The following is a 22,215-nucleotide window of genomic DNA, read 5'->3' on the forward strand; positions in this document are numbered from 1 at the left end:
GCATACTAAAAAAAATAGATGAAAGGGAAGAGATCATAATAGAGTTCTTGATGATAGATTGTATCTCAGCTACCAGCTTTAGAAGCGCCTGTTTTGTCTTCACTTCTGTTACTAAAGTATCAGTTAGCGGGTGAAGCTATAGGCGGATGTAGCCATCTCGACACGATAGCGGCACTGACATCATGCGAGAATCCAATCTATCATGTTTCTAGCGAGATTGTGCCTATCACTATGTGGCTGCGCCCGCTTCTCGCTGTGTTAAATCGTGGATCCATTCTTCTTAGTACATAAGACTGTTGCCGAGGGAAGCGATAGGGCTACAGTAGGCTAGCAAGTAAGAACCACTTTGGTCCAGCTGTGGAATCATGGAATATTCCGAAAATAGGCTTACCGGTTTCGTTCCTTATCCCTATGTGGAACATATAGATAAATGGTATTTACAACCCTTATCTATACAGCGTTATCCATCCAAAATATACATATTTCCTTCCTGTAGGATCGTAGTCATGATTACTTGGCAATGCCAGTTCATTTGCTGTGTCTTTGCATCAGGCTCTTTGTTCTTTCGCTTCGCATCGCATTTACAAAAAGCATTACTAATCTGAAGTCTTGACACGAGGTTTCCCGTGAAAAGCAAAGTATGCACCTCTCTCCGGGAGGATTCTAAATGCCACGAGGAAGGGTAGGCCCCGCTCGATCTGGGGAGGGTCTTCAGCCCTATAGTGACGTCGATCCAAGATATCATCTGCCAATATCCTACATGCGTCCAGGTGGTGTGATGCATATATACAAAATACCATTTGGGGTGATGTATAAGTACGTGTTAAGTATAACAGCAGCTAAGTTTTGGTGCGGAACGAGTGCTTTCCGATATCAAGCCAGGAATGGCCAGGAACTGTTACAGACACGCCACCGACATGGAATCCTTCAGCTTGGCTCACGCCCCGTCGGCACACTGCATGTCCCGTGAGCTATCTTATCTCTTCCAATGTTCAAAAGAACAGCGATAGATAGGCACAATCTTCAAGGATCAAGGATCCTAACTGATAGAGTGACATATCAGAAGCGATATCTTAGTCCGGCTCCTATGCGTTTTGTATATAAATAGGCTGCCAACACAGCTCGTGCCGTGATAATCGTTTAGCCTATATCTTTCTATGAGAAAGATGAAGTCATACATCAGTGCTGCACTAGCCAGTTATGTCATTCCAAGCATAGTATTCCAAATGCGATTAGCTTCTCAAGGCAAGGATGGGGTGAAATACAGCGATCTAATAATTGGCTTCCCCAAGCGATGCTTATCACTTGCCGCCGATAGTACTCCTATCAAGACGGAAATGTGTGGTGACTGATCATTTTGGTGAAAGCAGGCTCAGATGCAACAGTTCACATGCTGTATAACGTTCCCAAAAAAGATAGTAGTACCTACTTACTTGAAGGAATGGAAACACAGAAGCCATGGAGCACGGAATAACGGGTTAATAAGTAAGCTCGGGAAAGGCCGGGGAATAGCCAAGGAAATCCCAATAGTATATGACTGCTACCTCCGACTCGGCAGTTCGTCATTCAACTAATGTCAAGCGATCTTATGAGCAGCACTCATCTGCATGCTTACGAGGGGTTTCTCTATAATATGTAAGAAGTACAGTAATAGGGTTAACAAGTATGAGTAAGACTATGGAGTAAGCCAGAGGTATAAATAGGACTTTAGATAATACATACTAGAGCGAAAAGAGAGCGTAGTAATACGTGTATCGCCCTATTCCTATTGTTGTAGTATAGGCATCATTTACTGGTTTAACGTTGTAGATCTTGAACCATCGACTACTAGGACTATTATACCTGATTTCGACCATCGTTGTCTAAAAGAAAATACTCTCGGAATTATAACTGCGTGCAATTCATCAATTTGGCTTCTTACTATGTTTGTGTTCGCATTGAACTCATAGGTAGTTTTACCAGATGCAAGACGCTGGTTTGCATGGAATATCGTTTTTAGGTTTCTGTAATTAACTCTGCCACTCCAGATCTTGTAATGCGCAATACTATGGCTCCGCTCGTCGATGCAGTCAGTTACAGTCTGTTACAGCTTTCATTCCCCAAAACAGACTGTAGACATGTGCGCTGCTTACCTCGGCTGGATCCGAGCAGCTTACAAATCCCTGCCTATACCAGAACAAGTGGTGATGCTACCTAGTAATGTGCTCAATATAAGGATATAAGCTCTCTGATTTAGCATCTAATCCCGATTTCCGATTCTCACGCGTCTGACATAGCTTATTTCCGCCTCGGGGCAGCGACAGCCAGATCTAGCACAAACTGGGACTGCGCACATGCGTAGTGTATAACATATAAGAACTTAATTGATCCTTGGACTCAAATTCCTGATGAGGGTATCGGGTTATACTACTAGTATCTAGTACCTTCTTGTAGTAATGCATGTGCCACTGCCGCTTTTGCCTATATAACAGGTTTTACTCCCTTGAACGCCGAGCTTTCACCTTTATCCCAGATTGGAAACTGACAACGAGAAAACAAAGAAAAAAATGTCGAGACTAGTCTGCTGACAGGAACGCCTTCATCAATAAGGAGCTGGATCCTTGTTCTCCCGAAAAATCCGCCCCACGGTATTTGCCGTTTCGACAGGGAGCGACTACATCTCGTCAACCAACCACTGCTTCATAAGCTCGTCAACGTCAACCGCAGTATTGGACCCCATAAAGTCGATTGTAGTCATAAACGACGGCGAATCATCCAGGCTCAAAACAGCGGCTGAAGGGTCGGTCATGTGGTTGCCATTGGCACCGTCAGTCTGCATTGCCGTCACATCGCTTGGCTCACCGGCAGGCATTTTTCGAGCAATGGAGATGACGCCGAAATACGGGATCGTAAAGTGAAACCTGTCACCTTTCAGGCTTCTGGGGTCGTTTTCGATTGCTTGGAGCAGCTTGAGGACATCACGCGCCTGCAACGCCACGCGGTCGTCGAATCGCTCAATGGCCGCATCCAAGACGTCGATGATGGCCGCAATCAGAGCCCAGTCTCCAGCCCTCTGGCCGGACAGGACTTCGAACTCGGCCGATGATGTCTGCAGAAACATGTTGAAGATGATTGCCACTGCGGCTGTGAATGCCTGGAAATTCGTCATGCAGCAGGAGAACATGCCGAATGTAGTTCGTAGCGGAATATAGACCTTGATGAGCTCGCGGGCGGCCCTCAGGCATTGTATCCTGCTGTACTCGGATCGCCGCTCGTCGGTTACATCGAGCATAAACGGCAGGTGATTCGACATGTCGAGGTGATGGTGCCATAGCTGCACGTTGTATCGACTGTAGAGCATCCCCATTGCGTCTGCTTGGCTGCCTGAGACCCGGTCAAAGGGATGCCACCACGAGTACGGCATGGCCTTTGCCAGATTGCTAAGGGCGCTGTCGATGGACACCATCAAGGGGACTGCCAGTGCTGGAGAGCGCTGATCTCTCTCCACTAAGTGGGCGGCGATCCGGTCAAGCTGCCGTTGGTAAAGCATGTCTTGCTGGCTTTCACTCAATTGCTGCATAAAAGTGAGGTCGTCCAGCACAAAGGGCTCGTATGAACCTACAACTCCGCAGGGGAATCCAAGAATCTCAGAGAGATGGTGGTCGTGGTGCACAATATGAGGCCAGATGCCCGCTATGCTGCCTTGTTGCTCGGCATCCTGTATAGACGTCTTGTGGAGATCCATAAGCTGCGCAACTGCTAAAGCTCTTCGATTGTTGAGCCATGCCCGCCGCGGTCTGCCGGAGTTGACAAAGTAAATGGACATGAGTAGTAGACACTCCAGTCCCTCGCTTGTGGCAATAAGCTCGTCGTCAGACGTCACCAGGGAAATTATAGTAGTCGTAAGATGCTCCATGAAGTCGTTTCGCGAAGATGGTAACCTATACTTGTTCATATCTGTACTCTTTGGAAGCTGTTGTAGACATATCACAATAACCATCAAGGCTCTTGCAATGACTGTCGGATGGCTGGCGGACATTGGTTCGATCGGTAGCATTCTGAGAAGCGAAAACTTGATAGATTGACGAAGAGACGGTAGAGGCCGCAGTAGTTGACTGATCCAGGGTGAACTTTCGTTATCGATGAGCTCAACGACTGCGCGAGGCGGTGTGAGCTCTAGTAGCATATGAGACACTCTCCTGAGTTTCGGCCATACTGCTGTGCCGGGCACCAGTGCTCGGCTGGCATTTGGCGTTAGAGCTGAGGCATCGGTGGGAGATATTCCTTCACCACCAATCTCCAACATGAACTAGAAGAAAGAATGAGAAACACTTAGCAAATATTCCATGCCAGGATTGGACAAAAAGGAAAAGTAGCCTACAGAAGCGTTGCGAAAGACAGAAACCACGTTGGATGTCGAAGAGGGCGCTGATATCGAGGCCGTGTTAATAACGTCGATTCCGGTGCTGTCCTCGGTAGTCGTCGCGTGCTCCGAGGGCTCCGTGGTCTGCGTATGCCGAACTCCAGTCTCCAGCTTCTCAAGAACTCGTTCTAACATACTCTCTACACGAAGCATTCGCTCCTCCATGTGTGGAGAGCGCGAATGATCGCTGCCGTCATCTTGGTATTGCTGGCTGACACAGGCTGAATCGTGGGCAAGACACCACACGCATGTAGCTGAGTTTCCGCTGGGGAAAGTACACCTGATCTTGCGACGTTTGCCTAAAAAAGTCGCCATGATTAACAACTGGATGGCAAAAGGCCGGGTGAAGCTGATTGCAGGAATATGCTGGCGGTCTAAAAACGTACATTCCCAGCAGCTTCGCGTGCCTTTGCGGATCTTTCGGAGCTTCAGATGCGAGAGTGAATCGCTCGGGCGATGCTGAACAGACGCTGGAACCATGCTGCAAGTATCTCGAGGTCGATTTTGGTGTTTCTCGAGTGCCGGTGAAAACGATCAACATTCGTGGGTGAAAATGAATGGAAATCCCGGGGTTCTGCTCGTGCTTAGTACATGTACTTAGCCCGATTACATGTACTTATTAGTTATCAAGAACAGCCAACAAAACAGAGTCGGTGATTTATGATACACTAGCAACCCCTCACTAGCATCTGCAGTAGCATATCGGGAAACTATCCAAGTGCGCCATGCCTCGAGAACTACATGTAATCAATCATTCGACGGGCGAAATTCTGCTGGATGCTACTTATTGGCCCGGTTCTCGGCGGGGCTTCCCGCCTGGTTTGTCAACGTTGGAAATTCCTTTTCCAGGTCGACGAGTTCGCCTACAGCACAGCAAAGTGGCCCTCCTCAGGGCGCAGGAACCTTCCCACTTCCCACAACTCCCAACAACAAGCCCTTCAAGTCGTATCATACCCCGAAAACCAGTGGAAATGGCAGCCGAAAGTGGACCTAACAGCTAGCTTGGCGGTGTTGAGCGGGCTACAGCACCCTTGCTAATGCAAGCAGACGGTTCTGGAGGTGTCAGCTCCGAGCGTATGATTGGCCGTGTCGGAGGGGTGTTGCTAGCGATGGGTCGGCTTTTCGCTGGAGTTGTCGAGCTACGATGCTTTAAGGCTTACATGACATCGCGATGGTCCCGACGACCTGGTCGCCAGCGCGGCCGGTGATCTCTTACATGTACCCCGTAGTCAGGTGAACAATGACCAGGCTGGTTCGGGCCTCAATCTTCGGGCACGACCACGGACGTGAATGCTTTCCAGTTTCCAGTATATTCTTAGTGAATGGGGCGATGAAACGCACATAAAAGTCTGAGAGAAATGCTACCAGCATCAATACGGATTTAGCCAGTAGCAAGAAAAAAAAGACAAAAGGTTCCATTGTAGTATGTAATGCTCTGCATATATCCCCATCGCGCGGATATCGGTCGTTTGGGTGGCCCAATATACAGGGATGAAGGATTCTGGGCAAAACTATCAAGCAGCTTTTCCCGGTTCTGGTAATAAACGTTTCCCCCGCCTAAGCACTATTTAAGCAGCTCTGAACAGACTGATGACTAAATGTCGGAGCCACAAGCTCTATAATACGAAGTTCTAGTTTAATATGTGATCATTCAGCTTTTCAAGCTGTCTCGTAGGAAGCTACCTATAAGGAGCTATGACATTGAACGATAACGAATGCTTCTCTCGAATACGCCGACACAAACATCGCTATGGAAAAACGCTTCAGTTCTATATGAGTACATGTGATAAGTGATCAGAAGCGTACACGCACATCCTAGTACGCCAAGGCAGAGAGGAGAATCTGTGTTTTGTCCAATAAGTCGATTAACAAATCTTTTAGTGTAAGCTCTTAACGGGTAAATGTTTGTGTTCGGAGCCTTTTTCCCACTTATTATTCCTCCGACACTTTACTACATCAAAGTATTTGCCCCTAGCTCAATATATCCAGCGAATACCCGACTATCTTCTCAGAGGAATTCCATAATAATTACAGTCATATATGCTTAGATTATCCCACAAAGCCCGGGGCAATAAAGGACAGGGCTCTAACTCTGCCCCTGATGAATACCTCGATCAAGACAACAGCCTCGCCACTTCTCGTTCGACAGTGGCATCCAGGCCTTCTTCCAGCTTCATGCCTAGGTGTTCGTTCATCACGACGCCCTCTTCATCGTAATTACCTCCAGTATGATAGATGGCTTTACTAAGGATATAGCCCAGGCCGCCAGTGTCGCCCTGAGCCAGCTTATTCCGCGCCTCTAAGACTTTCTCTTCAAGGTCAACATCAACAATCTTCCACTCCGCCTGGCCTCTTGCGATATCCACTCGTTTCGTAGCCGATACGAGCGACTCCAAAATCTCATCTTGGCTTGCATTGAATGATCTCACATGCACGTATCGGTTGTCCACGATTGGAAAATTTTTGGAGAAAAGGACATGCGCCACAGCCTCTGCGACGTTTGCCAAGTTCGACCAACTGAAACGGTGCGTATGGTACCCAGGCTGGTGGATGTACGCTGTGCGGGATGGGACATTGAATGAGAAGAATCCTTGGCGTAGGCTCCTGTTCCAAAGTCCTGCGTCAGCACAATTCTACACGAGGGATTCGACAGGGTATCGTGTTAAACGATAAAGAGAATACATGTACAAGACAGTGCGTTGCGTACCAATCAAAAAAGGGTCCGGTTATAATCCCCGTCCAAGTTATCTTGTCTTGGATAGATCGAAGGTACTGTATAATCCGAGGCTTCATCTTCAAAAAGGTCATGATCTCGACCGTTTCCTCCTTGGAGGTATCAATGCCAAATTCCGCCGGTATGAACCGCTTCACCCCAGCCAAAACGGCGACATCAATCATTTTCTTCTGCACTTCAAAGTCCGGCATTGTAATTGTATTAACAACGGCATCTTGGCCCTTGAACGCGAGCAAAAGGGAAGATTCTGAATAATCGGTGCGATAAACCGTAGTTCCGGCGGGAGACACAACGTTCGAAGTGTCTCTGACCAGAACAGAGACAGAGAATCCATGCGACTGCAAAGACGAAATAACAACGGGGTTCAAGTAGCCCCCAGCCTATTCGCGATTAGAACGTGTGTATTAGTCGATTGGTGTGTGGCGATGGGAATCGACGTACCCCGACTACTATAACTTTTTTAATTTCGCTCATTTTGGACAAATGGTAAGATAGCAAATAAAATTCTTTGATTCGTGCCTTGAATGAGTTTCCGAGACGTTTGCTCTTCCTTTTGACTTCATGATGCTGTTATGCTGCTGTATCTCGTATGTAACTATTCGGCCGAGCTCGGCGGAAGAGAGACGGCGGAGTTGAAGTTCTCCCCACTTGGCTTGCCCCCTAGTTGTAATACTCAACCATTCAGTAGCCTTCAAGTCTTGTTTCCTACAACAATCCATGTAAATAAATTAGCAATCTTGTTTCAAGTGAACAGGATATTCGGCCGGAGCACGGGCAAGTGCATATGCTATACTCCAGAGGCTAGAAAACAGACAATTATATATATCAGCAGTAGCGAGTGCCGTATCAAGGCAATCATAGTGATCTCATACAATTCTTAGATATTAAACCTCCTGTCAATCATACCCGGATCAGTACTTTGTCACTCCCCTTGCTGTTTCTCAATATGAGCTCCTCGCTATACAAAATCTGTTTCATCAGACGCCGGCCTGACCTCACAGAGGAGCAATTTTACGACTACTGGAGGAATGTTCATGCTCCCAAGATTGCGTACTGGTCCAAGAAGCATGGCATAATCGGATACACACAGGTAAAAATAATTCTCCTCCGAGTATTTCTATATTCCTTAACAATTCATTGACTTTGTTGTGCTGTTAGATCCACACATCTAGCGCTCTACGTCAGCCATTAACAGCGACGCCGCTTCCCCTCGCAGTCATGGACTTTGATGGCGCTGTGATATGGGAAATTCCAAGTTTGGAGCACTTTTTTAATGCTTTTAATGACCCATACTACCTGAACGTTATTGCTCCGGATGAAGACAACTTTCTCGATAAGAGCAAAGAAGTAGCGACAGTTACTTTAGGCCACTTTCATAACATCGTTGCTGGTGGGGAGCCTCTTATTGACTACAGCGAAGCGGCTGAACCGTCGGAGACCAAGTAGATGGCTGTCCTGTGACACATGCATGAAAAGCGCAATGAGAATAAATGGATGAGTTTATTTGCGGGCGGCATATAGTTGGGAATTGAACTTTGAACCATTGTACTGTGCTGTCAGATTATCTATTACAGTCGTATCAGCTGTAGGATACAGAGATAGCTTGGTATTATGTAGAAAATCGTGCAGAGCTTACAATCGATATCTAAAGCCCACCGTTTTCCAGTCCGTCACATCTTCATAGTCTTCTGGTCTTAGTTGAATGCCCGTAACTGTTTCCGCAACATCTTTTCCATCCACAATATCGGATACTTTTCCCGCAGCTACAACACCAGCAGCTCCCGCATTTCCAACAAAGCCCTCTTCCTCCGAGCGCTTTGCATTCACCCACTGCAGATAAAATCTCAAAACAACAGCTAGAAATATGACGAGGCAGTAGCAAATCATGATTGTCTTGAACGCCGTCTGATAGGTTGGCGCTTCAGACGTGCGAAAGAACTGAGGGCCAGTGATATTGCCAGCACAATACGCCAGGAACAGCAAGGCCGTCACGGTCATCTTCTTTGTAACTCCGCGATAATTGGACTGCACGAGAGCCATGGTGAGGGGCATCGCGGCAGGACCAGGGGATAAGAGGAAGTATGCAAACAGTTGAACGCCATGGGGTACTGATTCGCGGCGGTAGATGACTGCAGAACCAACGACACATGGAATCAGGACAAGAACAATGAGGATGCAGTTCAAAGTTCGGTAGCGGCCAGCAAGCCATCCAGTGCCTGCTATGATGCTTGCAGAAAGAACGGAGTACGGGATATTGATGAGAGTAGATTGCAAGGAGGTGAAGTTGAAGGAAGCGATGATGATGTTGGAAAAGCTTTGCGTCCCGCTATTGGGCATTTGGCCAACGAGCTCAATAAGGAAAATGAGCCAGGTCTTTGGGTCAATCAGACATTCCACCAGTTGATCCCATCTCCAGCGCGTATTTTCAGTAGTTCCCGTGCCTGCAACAATCGTGCGGTGTGCTGCAATCTCCCGCTCTTCAGGCGTGAGGAATTTGGCCTTTGAAATACTGTCCGGGAGGAGAAGAAACATTGGAATACTCCAGAGAAACGTTAAAACCCCGAGAAGAATATACATCCATCGCCAAGGATGCACATTGTCATGGACGTGTCCAAGGCCAAAGGCAATGAGACTGGAAATAATACCGCCGATGGAGTTGCCCGCAAACCAGATGCCTACTCGCGTCGGCATCTCGTCTCGAGTATACCACGTCGACGTGAGAAACATAAAGGCCGGGGTTATGGTCGCTTCTGCCATGCCCAAGAGAAATCTCACGGCCATGAGGCCCCCAAAGTTGGTACATGCTGCTGTTAACGCCACGACAGCGCCCCAGACAAGAGTGTTGAAGGAGAGATACTTGGCAGTGGGCAGGCGGGCGATGAGCACAGTGGTTGGATACTCCCAGATGAGATAGCCAAAGTAGAATATGCTGCTGACCCAACTGTATTGCTGCCCTACAAGATGCTGCATATAAGTGAGTTAACCGATTCTCGTTTACACACGAGTATTGCCTTTGGGTTATGTCAAGTCTCTTACGGTATCTTCGCGCAAGCCAAACACAGCAGCACTCGATAGAATGACCTTATCCATGAAATTGAGCATGTAAGTAACAAACAACAGAGGGATAATAACTCGGTCAATCTTCTTCACCACGCGACGTGCAATCGCAGCGTCAACACCCGTCTCAACAGGAGACGGCTCTGGTGCTGAAGAAGTCATGTCGTCGTCAGTGATGCGACACAGCAACGGCTCAGTCTCGCTGGATGAGCGATCATGTCGGCGATTCATCGAATGCAAGTGCAGAACAAGTATATATGAGCTAGTTCAGCCGCCGATCTAGCAGATTGTCTGTTATCACAGCGCGTTTTCCCCTCACGCTTATCTTGTAGTGTGATTGAAGGGCGGAATGAATGCAGAGAGTTTGTTACCCGAGATCGGCCAATCGCCAAAACCAGGGCTATATCCGGCTAAAAGCCTAATTGCGTGTATTAAACTGACTAACTAGCTAGACGATCTACAACACAGGATAGGACTGAGAGAAGATGATGCTTTAGCAATCGTAAAAGCATGGAACTTGACGCATGGAAGATTTTGATGGTTGTAAACATCAGGACATATGGTAGGAATTTATGGCTCTTGACCTCGGTCGAAATTTCCCTTTTTGCTACAGCCAAGAGCTTGATTCAGGCAGCTTCGCAAATACTCTTGACCAGGAACGGATGGAGGAATAGCTAGTGCTATTCAGATAGGAATAGAAAATACTAGTACATAGTAGTAGCAAACAATACGCCATAGGTTAGTTGGAAATCCTGGCCGTATGTATTACTATCAATCGTTGTAGGGGTGGTTCTAGTATATGGCTGTACATTAGCTTAGCCCCCGTCGTATTTCAATTGTGGCTCCCTTCCCCGAAGCGTATTGACATTGAAGGAAGGAAACTTCGCGATGCGGTTTTGAGAAATACCCCAGTCAAATGCATCTCCTTGTGCAGCATACATGTTACTTGACCTAATACTGCTGTGTAGGGATTCGGTAGAAGCGGATATGAGTAATCGTTCGAGGTCAATAAGATAGGAGGAATATGTTATTTCTCCGAGGCCAAATAATAGTAATCAAGGCTATTGCGTGTTACGTATAGATGGTTTAGCATGTTCAATATGACAAGGGTATATATGAGAGTTGCATTGAACTTATACTGTAATATGCCTTGGTGGTTGATACGATTGACAATTACTGGTTCTGGAGAAGCAAAAAATTTATCGAGGTTTCCGACATCTCAAAGAACAATAGAGAGCGCTATTATGAAAGATGTTTCAAGCCTGTGCTTCTGTATTTTGGTTTGTCTTTGATCTGTTGTTATGCCTAGGAGATATCCGCGGTATGAAGTACAATCTGCTTGTTGCAGTAGTAGCAGAAGGTAATCAGGGCGTAAACGCTTGATGATTGCAAACAAGCAACTTTCATCATCTTCCTCAAACATGTATTTCTATATACGGATCATGTTCAAACTTAAAACGCCATAAAATAACTTTTGTAGATAATGTGAAATCTCACATGTGAAATCCTTCTAGTTGAAGCTTTACTGCGACTAATTCTTTGAGCAAACAGATTATCTCTTTCTACCTCTTACTTGCAACAGCAGCAGCGGCAAGCACAGCAGAGCCGCAGACTACTGAAGTAATCCCAAATATTTGGGCATTGAGAAAGTTTCCATTATCCAGGTCAATCAGGGCACCAGCAATAGGCGGACCAGTCAGACAGGCAAAGCTGATGATTGTAAAGATCATTCCTACCCGGACGCCCATCTTCTGGGGGTCCTTGGTCAGGCTCCCTACGCTGCCGACAAAGAGACTCTGCACAGCATTCGCAAAGAAGCCGTAGACGATGATCCAGGCAAGAAACCCATTGTAAGAAGTGACGTACTTCCACAAGTAGAGCAACACGCCGGCACTAAACGTGATGGGAGTGAGGACGTATAATGCGTTGCCTACCACGCGCGTGGCGAGATATGCTGGGAAGATGCGACCGGGCAAGCCGATGCCATTGATGGCTATGATGAGATAGAATGACGGAGCGGATGGGATATGAAGGATCTTGGAGCCAAAGATCGAAATCTAGTTACATTGGTGTGACAAGTTAGAATAACGAAGAAATCGATGGAATGAAGAAAACTTACATAAAAGTAGGCAAAGTAGAGTCCCCAGAGGCTCAAGAATATTCCAATGGCGTACAAGAGATAAGGCAACTCTTTGAAAGCCTCCCACTCAATGAAAGCACCTGACTTGCGTGGTGCTACCTTGGGTCGCACAACGACCAGAGCAATGACAGAGTTGAAGACAAACACAAAGCCCATGACTCGCACCGCCCAAGGCTCGCCAAGTGTTGGGATGAGCTGTCGAGCAATGGAGGGAAACACCATTCCTCCGGTAGCAGCACCGGCCGCGGCAAAAGACACCGCTAGAGCTCGGTTTTTTTCATAGTAGGTGCTGATCAGGGAGATCATGGGGCAGAAAATGAGGCCATCGCCAAGGCCGACGCAGATGCCCTGCGACAGGAGGATCTGCCAGTAGGCAGTAGCAGACGCAGTGGTGAAGATGCCAATGATTTGGAGGCTGCAGCCAACAGCCAGAGTCGTGCGCAGGTAGCCGGCATCAAGGACTCGCCCTGAAAACGTGCCGACAAAATAGATGAGAAAGATTTGAAGGCTTCCAATCCACGAGATGTCTGATTGTGAACGGCCCAGGGTGGAAATGTAGTAGGATTGGAATAGACCCCATGAGCCAATGTAGCCAAAGGTATCAAAGATCATCAAGTGACCAGCCAAGATTTGAAGATAGCCAGTCCATGGCGAAAGAGAGGCTGATGACGAAGGCGGCGATAAGGATTCAGAGGCCGATTCAGAATTTGGTATAGCTTCAGTCTTCTTGTCGTCGACAGATTCCATCATTTCTTCTTCTTTTTGCCGCTGGCCTGTCTCCCTACTCCTGCTTTGTTGCCCCAGAGAGAGCTGAGGGTTAAGAATCTCGTGGGCCTCAACAATTTCCCTGATACGAGCTGATGGCAAAAGGACTCCTCCACGTCTTACCTGCCAAGCGATGTCAAAATAAGGCGGAGCGTGGGGTATAGAGATCCACTAGCATAGATCCTAGCTGTCGAAGCGGAAGGTGCATGTGAATATACCCAGCAATTGCCTAGTAGGGGAAAAAAAGAAGCCTCAAAATCCAGGAAATATCGACTTCTTACGAAAGCTCTCTGAGCGGTAGGTTAGCTCTACAGCTTGACGAGTGTGGGTAAGCCCTATTATTGAATTGACATTACGTACACGAAGAAACGAGTTTGCCATTAGCCTGTGATTGGCGGTTTGACGAGTTCAGCGCACATACCACCCGCCACCTCGATGCTACTTCTTGGGGAACAAATCAGGCTAAAGCGACCGTCAACAGTGCATCACAGCAGGATTATGAATGAGGAATTTGCTTCGGTAGGTACTTCTGCAAAGTAGGCACTTACTCAGTAAACATGTACTTGTTAGCACATGTAAGTATTTTTAATATACGACAAGGGATCTCTTTGCAAGGCTAATAGATTTACCGCAAGTCTAGAACAAATCTTTTGAGTCATCATAGACAGTTGATGGCTCCAAACACCTAGTGGAACTGGCATGTATAGGTACATGTACATACGACTGTCATGTTGTCTTAGACAAGCTGAGGTATTCGACTCGCACATATTAGAAACAACTGATATTTATTCAAGCCGAAGGATCTAAGACTACATTTAGGAACATGATAATATCATGGTGTAGATGACTATAGTCAGTTGATTTATTTGTCTTTGAATCTGATTATTACCGATCCGAAGCACAACACCCATACAAACTGTAAGGCGGTGTTACGGTGTCAGCACGATGAAATTGAGTGTGCAGTTATGTAAGAGAATGCTACGCCGGTCTCATAGTTTCCTTTCCGATCAAGGCGAATTGTTTGCCTTCGTTGAGAGATATATGATCAGCTTAGTATAGCACACACGCTGTGGCTTATGACGATTCAGCTCTGTGGCAGATCTTTACTAGTCTCGGGGTTTAGGAGATTGGTAAGGCTGTAGGAACTGGATCAACGGCACGTGTCTGCCTTGACAAGGTGCCATGACGCGCCAGTATTACAACAGCAGCTGAAGATATTCTGGTGGGTACTATGGGGAATACACAGGCTGTACCTGGTGCAGAGCCATAAGGAAGGTAGTAGTGGCAGCATGAACTGAAGGATCGGAATTTTCCGTTCTAACCTTGTGCAGTTTTCGCAGCAATTGAAGATTTCTCAGTGGATACTGTGGAGGATACCCGGGCTATTTATATGCCTGGTGAGGAATCATGAAAAAGGTACGGAATTTACCGTCCTAGCCATGTAGTTTCGCAGAATCTTATCTAGATCTTCAAGTACCGTGGACTTGTGCCCCATCTCTTTAATCCCCTGTTGCTAGTAACTTGCTAGTACTGGCGGGCACGGCGCCATCCGCACAAACACCGCAACGGACTTCCATGAACCCCCACAAGGCAGCGGGGAGATTCAGCTCTCGGACGCTAATCACGCCGGAGTCAGCGCTATAAAGAGGAGAGGCAACTGTGCCGGGGGCTAGAACAAGTGCTATGGCATGCAGTGTGCCACACTATGCGGCAAACCGGTTAGCCAAACGGAAATGATCTGCCGAAGTTGGCTAATGTCGCCCTGCACTTTCTTATCGAAGAAGCTATATCCATCATCTTTTATAAACAATTGTGATAAACCTGTGGGCCGAGACTCAGTAACAAGCAAATAGGAAGGAGAGTTTTAGATTACATCCTAGTCATCTACACTTGGAAATCCTGTGCAATGTCAGGTGCATTGCTCAGTTCTTGGCTTTTGTACTCCTTTGTTATTGAAAGGTGCTATTCTGTCAACGGCAGTTACCAACTCGATGATTAGAATAGATCCGTATTGATTGACACTTTTCTCCGATTTCATCTGATCTACCTTTAGCTTAAAATAGCAAGTCTTTTACCTTGCTGTCTAGTTTTGTGTTACGGCTAGTGTGCGAGGCTAAAAGCTTGTTTTGCTTGTACTACAAGCAGCGGACGTTCCCTTTTGAGGCAGCACTTTACATGACCAGAACTTGACAGTGATTTTAGCGTGGATGCTAGCTTTCGATTTAGGCATCCATAACGATCGTAGCGCTGACAAGCTGGACGTGGCGCAACCGCTTAAGGCCGAGTGCGTTTAAGAGTTGGAAGAGGATGGTAAGAGATGGAGATCAACCTCCTCACAAATATCGTAAACCCACGCTTGGCAGGTATAAGTATATAAAATACATTTTAGTTTACATATTACGTATTACATATTTTAATGGCATGTAATTTCTTGGCCTATTTTCCAACTATTCCTAATTAGTCAGTAATATAAAGTATCAATACAGCTTTGTTTTTACTGTCTTATGACTCTGAGCTGTATTCTAAACTGTAATTGGATGTTTACATTACTAATGGTATCATTAATTACTTGTGCTCCCTGTAATAGCTATCATTATCTATAACTATGTAATATATTATATATGCCAAATATTTTTTTTCTATTTTATAATAAGGTGAAAATGTTGGAGTTGAATACTTTGTAAGGGGCAGTGCAGACAAAAGTACATGTACCAGCATTGACGAAATCTGTACACATGTACTATTGGCCTGGTCAACAAGCCTTACAATTTGTTATATCCTGATTCAACTAGTTGAGCCTCAGCTCCCTCAACGCATACATAAACAGGCAGTTCCCTCGTTGCACATATCTCTCTCCTTTCATCATCAACACACTCTTCTCCTTCTGTTTCTTAAAAACTCGTTTTACATCTAGTTTTTATTTTTTATCTTTTTAAAACCGCAAGCATGTCTGTTCTTGCATCCAAGCTGATCGCTATCAACATTGTTGATCTGCAAGATGGCAGCCATGTCATCACCGATGCCCATTCCACCAATAACTTTGACCGGTTGGCCAAGCTTGAAGCTCAAGTCACCGAGCTCTCTCAGTGGAAGAATTCCATGACTCCGATCATCTCCAACTCCATCGCAGGATCAAATACTGCGTCCAACTCTGGATCTTCGTCAGATTCTGAATCAGACTCCAACCAGTCGGTTGGCTCTCTCGACCCAAACTCTCTCATGGTTCGTCATGCAGCTTCACCAAAGAAGTCTACAACCACGACCAAGAAGAGCAACCTTCCCAAGAAGCAAGATACTGATGTCACATCACGTATCATGACCATCATCCAGGGCTATGGCCAGAACGAAGAAAACGACGAAGGCTCACCCTGGTTGGGTCGTATCAAGTTCGAGCCTCGTGTCCGCAAACACGTAAAGGCGAACGCGCCTATCGAGCTTGTTCTGCCTGCTTTCCCTTGGAAGAGCGTCAACAAGGTTGAGAAAGTCCTTGGTGCTGTGCCCGATCTGGGTGAAGAGTTGGGTTTAGGCCGTCTTCAAAACCTTTGCGAAGATATCCAAGCCATCTACCCGCCTGGAGCGTATGTCACCATCACCTCTGACGGCCTTGTCTACAATGATCTCCTAGGTATTTCTAACGAGGAGGTATACGAGTATGGTGGTGCTCTCCGACGAATGGCTGAAGAGAAGGGCTATGACCGTCTTAAGTTCATCCGTATTATGAACCTTCTAGGTCTTACTGACAGCCCGCACATGACCAAGGAAGAGTACTTGGGTTGTGTTGACGACTCGCGAAAGATGCTCGTGGAAAAATATCTACCCGCAGATTTTGACGCTCGCGATGCCATCCTTAACGACGCCGATATCAATCTGACCTACTGCGGCTACATCATCTTCTTGAGCAAAGACATGCGCCACAGTCCGATTACTGCTGGTGTCACCACCAAGCGAGAATATAGAACGGTCGTGAAGCGAGTTGCTCACGACATGATTACTCGAGGCAAGGTACGTTACATCGCTTGGTATCTCTTTGTGACTTTACCTAACTCTTATGTAATAGGCTTTTGCTGCCGTTATCGAAGACCGTCTCCCCGACTACGTTCGACTCTCCATTCACCGATCCACAGGTCTCAATAAGCTGTCTTTCCCTCTCGTCCCACAGCCCAACCACTTCTCCATGACTCCTTGGCACTGCTGCATTGCTGTTACAGCCAAGGGTCAGTTCCGCACTGCCCACGCCATCGAGCTGCGCGAGACGCACGACGTAATTGAGCAAGACGGTCGGCCTTACTACTACAGAGATCGATCTGATGTGTGGAAGTGGGATGTGCCGGTTGAGTTTGAGTTCTTCTATCCCAGGGGCATCTACGTGAGGGCAAAGCCTGCTGAGGGTGAAGCTGCTCCTAAGCTAGGTCCAAAGGAGCTTGCCAAGATCAAAGAGCTGGGCAAAGGCTTCTCTCCTGTCATTCCTACAGGTTTTGCTTAAGCTAGTTTCAATGAGTATTAGACAGAAAAAGATATCAGAGCAAAGTGTTATGCTACACAGGTAGAAAATTGAAAGTAAACGTTATAAACTGTTCATGCTTTGTTTGCGTACACTTGTCTGGTTCTTACGTTCTAACCTAGAATCTTTAATTGTGTACTTAATTTAATGGAGTCGAGGACTACACGTATATTATAGGCTAGTTTAGACAGTACTCCTGCTCTAGTAGAAGCATACAATAATTCTATTTGAACTTGTTGTTATGATGCCAACTTCGTGAATCAGGAACTTTTCTGCAGAACGTAAGGTCGCAAGCCAATGAATAAGCACCGAATTAACATCAGGATTGGGTAATATAAACAATGACAAGATGCCAGTAGGCAATTGGTGATTCGACATACATTGTGTCGCATTGATTGAAACGTCACCAAGCATTATATTTATGTCGTTCTCTATAGTCATAACTCTCTGACGGCCGCTATTGTATGCGCAGTAAATCATTTACTCTCGTAATGCGTTCATATCCCATTCCTATCTCCCACCATTTAATGATATTTGCTAATTGCATTCAGATATGCCTGGCCCGACTGAGAGAGGCTTCCATCGCTATTCACCGGAGGCCAGACCGAGCCCAAGCCGAGGCCATCAGTGTACGCATACGCCAAAACATGCTCATTGGCCTCAAACAGATCCACAATATCGCTGATCCACTGGTTGATCTGGTTCTGATCCGTGCATGGCGTAAAGTTGTTTTGGTCAAAGACGCACGCAAACTCTGTCACCCAAAGCGGCTTCTGATAGGTGTTCCAGTAGTAGTCGATATCGGCCTGCACGCCCGTCATGTCCGACTTGAAGATGTGAATGGATGTAAAGTCCCAGCTCTTGGTAAGTTGCTGCTGGTTGAACTGCTTGAGCCAAGACTCGTCCTTCTGGCGACACATGGCCGGGCTGCCAAGCGCAGCACCTTTCTGGCCCATGGGAGCAATCAGACTGTTCCACAAGCTGACGCCTGTGTTGACGTCGATGTCTGCAGATACATCAGCCCCTGAGCAATCAGGCTCATTGAAGCCCATGACATAGGCGGGCGTAGAGTTGAGGTGCTCAAATTGTTGCAGCCTCTGAGCGTCTTTTTGACCATTGTTGCCGCCACCCCAAAGCATAGAAACGGGGACGAGGCCGGCGCCTTTGGGACTTGAAGGCGCTGGTGTCCAGTCATGCCACCAACTCAAGTGATCTTTCCAAAAGGCGAGAGCGGTGTCGCCCGCTGACCCGGCTTTTCTACCGTTGGGAGTCAAAGGGTGCTGGGCCATGGCCGACGCCAATGCACCCACCAAGAGACAGTAACTTTTCAGAGCCATTCTGTATGATGTCGTTTCGGGCAATAACGATTGTATTTTGATTTCCCAAAGTCACTGCGATGAGACGCACTTTAATATCTGGAGTACTTATAGACGTCGCAAGTGCCGGGCGTTGTGGCTCGTAAGCTGACAGCTACAATCACCAGTTATGCTTAATCTAGTAGGCGACAGGATCTGTATCCGGCAGCTGCTTTCTTAGGGGCCTGAGTTATTCTGGGTAACCGTTTAGTAATACTGAATACGAACTACTTGCATTCGTATTCCTAAAGGAATAGTAAACAAAAAATCGCACGTTAGGAAACTACTTGTTAGTGTCCCCTATATGCGAGATTCATCTCAAAAGGGGTGATGTTGTGACTTTCGGTTCTAGAAGGAAACCAGATCCGATTAGGACTCGATCAACTTACCGACATTCCGCGCAGATTTGGTGCCTTGTACGAAACATTTCGGAGCCTTCGGTCCTTATAGGTGTAAAAACCGGTTCCACTTTAATATATCTGACATTCAGAAGAAAGTAAGGACCGGGGAAGTGGAGAGTTGAGCAGTTGTATAAAGTCCGGCCGTCACCGTATGCCAATTTGTAAGAGCCAAGTCCACTGTAAATCCACTTATCCTTCTATTGGAACACCTGTCACACAACGTTGAAAATTTGTTTGGCTAAAGTTAAAACATCAAGCATAAGCGTACGTCAGCTAGAACGGCAGTGATCGGCACGTGTAAGGGGTAGTGGCACTTCAACTTAGACGTTACCGTAAAGAGAAGCTTCTTTTCGAGATCGGCATTCGGTCCGAATGAATGCTTGTTGCTGTGAAGTACCAATCGGGCAAGTATTTTGATACTATACTTTACGATATCGACGACGTCTTCATCTACATGTGGTTTTCGATAACAATGTTAACGTTGAAGATATTTGGTATAGAGCGTACAAGTATGTGATGAAGGCTCTCAAAGACTTCAAGGAACCATACTTGAAGATGAAAATTTAGCAGTTAATGCGTCAGTTATTGGGATCTTTCCAGCTGTTTATGCATGCAAAAGCCGACGGATATTTCATATTGACTGAAACGCCTTTGGAGAAGATGTTTGGCAAGTGATCGACACGCCCAGCAATGTCGATCCCGAGTGTTGTTCGTTGTCTATTCAGCTCAATTCTATGTAGAGCACTATATAGAGCATAGAATCTCCCATAATAATCGCAGCTCTTCAGGCCATCTGCTACTCATTCCAAGTGATTCATCAAGGGCTCTATCAAGATGTTGTCTGCACTTGCCTTTTCGCTGCTAGTAGCTTCAGCCAGCGCCTGGACTCCCCAGTCCAACGCAAAGGGTCAGTAGAACCTCAACCGGAACCATCACTGCTCGTATATGAGACATCAGCTAAAGAATGACACAGTCTTTAGCCGAGATACTGAAGGCGTCATGAGATGGCTCCCCGGCAACGACAAGTTCCGCGGTGTCAATCTTGGCTCGCAGTTCATCATCGAACCATGGATGGCTTCTGACGAGTTCACCGGCATGGGCTGCGGTGGACTCAACGACGAGTGGTCTTGTGTCCAAAGTCTCGGCCAGGATGCTGCCGATGCCGCCTTCCAGAAGCACTGGGGCAGCTGGATCACCCAAGACGACATCACCCAGATCAAGAGTCTGGGGCTTAACACAGTCCGTATCCCAGTTGGGTTCTGGATCCGTGAAGACCTTGTTCAAGAAGGCGAATTCTTCCCTCGTGGTGGTATCCAGTACCTGGACCAGCTAGTCGGATGGTGCAATGACGCAGGCATCTATGTCATCATGGACCTTCACGGCGGCCCTGGAGCGCAGTTCCCTAACCAGCAATACACTGGCCATGTAAGAGAAGCAGTCTGATGCCTTGAAACCCCCAAGTTCTCGACTAATGGTACAATAATAGGGAGTCTCACAGCCAGGGTTCTACACCGAGGCAAACTACGAGCGAGCAGCTGACTTCCTGGAGTGGATGACTGAGCGTATTCATACCAACGCTACCTATGCCTCCGTCGGCATGCTGGAAGTCATCAACGAGCCCGTCCACTCTGGCGATTTCCCCAGCCAAGCTGCGGATATGGTCAACACCTACTATCCTCTCGCCTGGAACCGCATCCGTGATACTGAAAGCAAACTGGGTGTCTCCGACGATAAGCGCCTCCATATCCAATTCATGGTATATTCACCCTTCTCACTATATATTAACCCTCTTTAATCAATAACACAAACTGACAAATTGACAATAACAGGACTCAGCCTGGGGCTCCGGAGACCCAACCAGCGCCCTCCCCAGCACCGACTTCGCCGCCTTCGACGACCACCGCTACCTCAAATGGGACACAAGCATCACCGCCACCAAAGACGGCTATCTCAACGCCGCCTGCAGCGACAAGCGCGACGACAACGTCATCGTCGGCGAGTGGTCCATCTCCGTCGCCGACAATGTCCAGGACAACGACGAGCTCGGCATCAAGAATCGCTCCGACCAAGCCGACTGGTACCAGAAGTTCTGGGCCGCCCAGGTGCTCGCCTTTGAGAAGTCTGCTGGCTGGGTTTTTTGGACGTGGAAGTGCAACTGGATCGCGGGATACGATGACTGGAGGTGGTGCTATCAGTCTGCTGTTGCGGCGGGTGCGATTCCCAAGGACGCGGGCAGCGCGGCTAGCATTAACCCGTGTTAAACATCCATCGAGTTCATTCGATATTTACCTAAGATGGAAGCTTTTGTGGGCCATTATGGCTTCACTTTTGTATAAATTGCTTCTTGCATGTAGATATGTACCTGTGCTATAAGCACAACTTGAAAAGTATCACGAGACTTTGCCATTCAAGAGCACAAATGAATAAAGTGAGAAAAGGTTTATATCAAATAAACAAAGCAAATCTGTCTAAACATCTCAAAGGAACATGTGGAGTGCCTAACTACCCACCCAATGTTCAAATCATCGTGTCTTAGCGTAACATGTCCAACCTCCAAATCATCATCAAGTGCTATGCCACATCCCCACAGCTTCTAGCTGTTCAACCACCCAAGCCCACAAGTATGACATTCCTCATACTCAGTATCTCTGCGTAGTAGAATAGGCTGGATCGTTTGCAGGTGGATTGGGAGGTAGAGCAATGATTACAATGTCCTCTGTGTCGCAGTATGCGCACATGTCGGCATTGCCTTTTTCGACCACCTTGACGCATCCGCATGGACAGTTGCAGACGTGCATTTTGGCGTGTTTGAGATGGATGATAATTGATGAGAATGGATGTCAAAATTTTTAGAATTAGA

The 22,215-nt window shown here is 47.0% G+C and overlaps 8 protein-coding genes across 8 annotated transcripts; 3 read left to right on the forward strand and 5 right to left on the reverse strand.

Annotated features, from left to right (window-relative positions):
• Positions 1–2,653: 2,653 nt before the first annotated feature.
• Positions 2,654–4,717, reverse strand: TGAM01_v206163 (hypothetical protein; the record flags this gene model as incomplete). Its single annotated transcript, XM_018802585.1, has 2 exons — positions 2,654–4,288; positions 4,361–4,717. 2 exons carry the CDS (start codon positions 4,715–4,717, stop codon positions 2,654–2,656), a joined length of 1,992 nt encoding a protein of 663 aa, XP_018664092.1.
• Positions 4,718–6,516: 1,799 nt separating this feature from the next.
• Positions 6,517–7,610, reverse strand: TGAM01_v206164 (hypothetical protein; the record flags this gene model as incomplete). The annotated part of the gene is made up of 3 exons (XM_018802584.1): positions 6,517–7,006; positions 7,110–7,516; positions 7,578–7,610. The coding sequence occupies 3 exons, from the start codon at positions 7,608–7,610 to the stop codon at positions 6,517–6,519; spliced, it is 930 nt and encodes a 309-aa protein (XP_018664091.1).
• Positions 7,611–8,082: 472 nt separating this feature from the next.
• On the forward strand, positions 8,083–8,582 carry TGAM01_v206165 (hypothetical protein; the record flags this gene model as incomplete). Its single annotated transcript, XM_018802583.1, has 2 exons — positions 8,083–8,226; positions 8,295–8,582. 2 exons carry the CDS (start codon positions 8,083–8,085, stop codon positions 8,580–8,582), a joined length of 432 nt encoding a protein of 143 aa, XP_018664090.1.
• Positions 8,583–8,768: 186 nt separating this feature from the next.
• On the reverse strand, positions 8,769–10,424 carry TGAM01_v206166 (major facilitator superfamily transporter; the record flags this gene model as incomplete). Its single annotated transcript, XM_018802582.2, has 2 exons — positions 8,769–10,100; positions 10,173–10,424. The coding sequence occupies 2 exons, from the start codon at positions 10,422–10,424 to the stop codon at positions 8,769–8,771; spliced, it is 1,584 nt and encodes a 527-aa protein (XP_018664089.2).
• A 1,331-nt stretch (positions 10,425–11,755) lies between these two features.
• TGAM01_v206167 (riboflavin transporter MCH5) lies at positions 11,756–13,083 on the reverse strand (the record flags this gene model as incomplete). The annotated part of the gene is made up of 2 exons (XM_018802581.1): positions 11,756–12,250; positions 12,313–13,083. The coding sequence occupies 2 exons, from the start codon at positions 13,081–13,083 to the stop codon at positions 11,756–11,758; spliced, it is 1,266 nt and encodes a 421-aa protein (XP_018664088.1).
• A 2,961-nt stretch (positions 13,084–16,044) lies between these two features.
• Positions 16,045–17,581, forward strand: TGAM01_v206168 (glutamyl-tRNA(Gln) amidotransferase; the record flags this gene model as incomplete). The annotated part of the gene is made up of 2 exons (XM_018802580.1): positions 16,045–17,100; positions 17,156–17,581. 2 exons carry the CDS (start codon positions 16,045–16,047, stop codon positions 17,579–17,581), a joined length of 1,482 nt encoding a protein of 493 aa, XP_018664087.1.
• Positions 17,582–18,123: 542 nt separating this feature from the next.
• On the reverse strand, positions 18,124–18,888 carry TGAM01_v206169 (hypothetical protein; the record flags this gene model as incomplete). The annotated part of the gene is made up of 1 exon (XM_018802579.1): positions 18,124–18,888. The coding sequence occupies one exon, from the start codon at positions 18,886–18,888 to the stop codon at positions 18,124–18,126; it is 765 nt and encodes a 254-aa protein (XP_018664086.1).
• A 1,301-nt stretch (positions 18,889–20,189) lies between these two features.
• Positions 20,190–21,616, forward strand: TGAM01_v206170 (hypothetical protein; the record flags this gene model as incomplete). The annotated part of the gene is made up of 4 exons (XM_018802578.1): positions 20,190–20,262; positions 20,329–20,780; positions 20,842–21,111; positions 21,185–21,616. The coding sequence occupies 4 exons, from the start codon at positions 20,190–20,192 to the stop codon at positions 21,614–21,616; spliced, it is 1,227 nt and encodes a 408-aa protein (XP_018664085.1).
• Positions 21,617–22,215: the final 599 nt, after the last annotated feature.

Source organism: Trichoderma gamsii (genome assembly GCF_001481775.2).
Source record: "Trichoderma gamsii strain T6085 chromosome Unknown Scaffold_20.2, whole genome shotgun sequence".
In the NCBI taxonomy this organism is placed as follows: domain Eukaryota; kingdom Fungi; phylum Ascomycota; class Sordariomycetes; order Hypocreales; family Hypocreaceae; genus Trichoderma; species Trichoderma gamsii.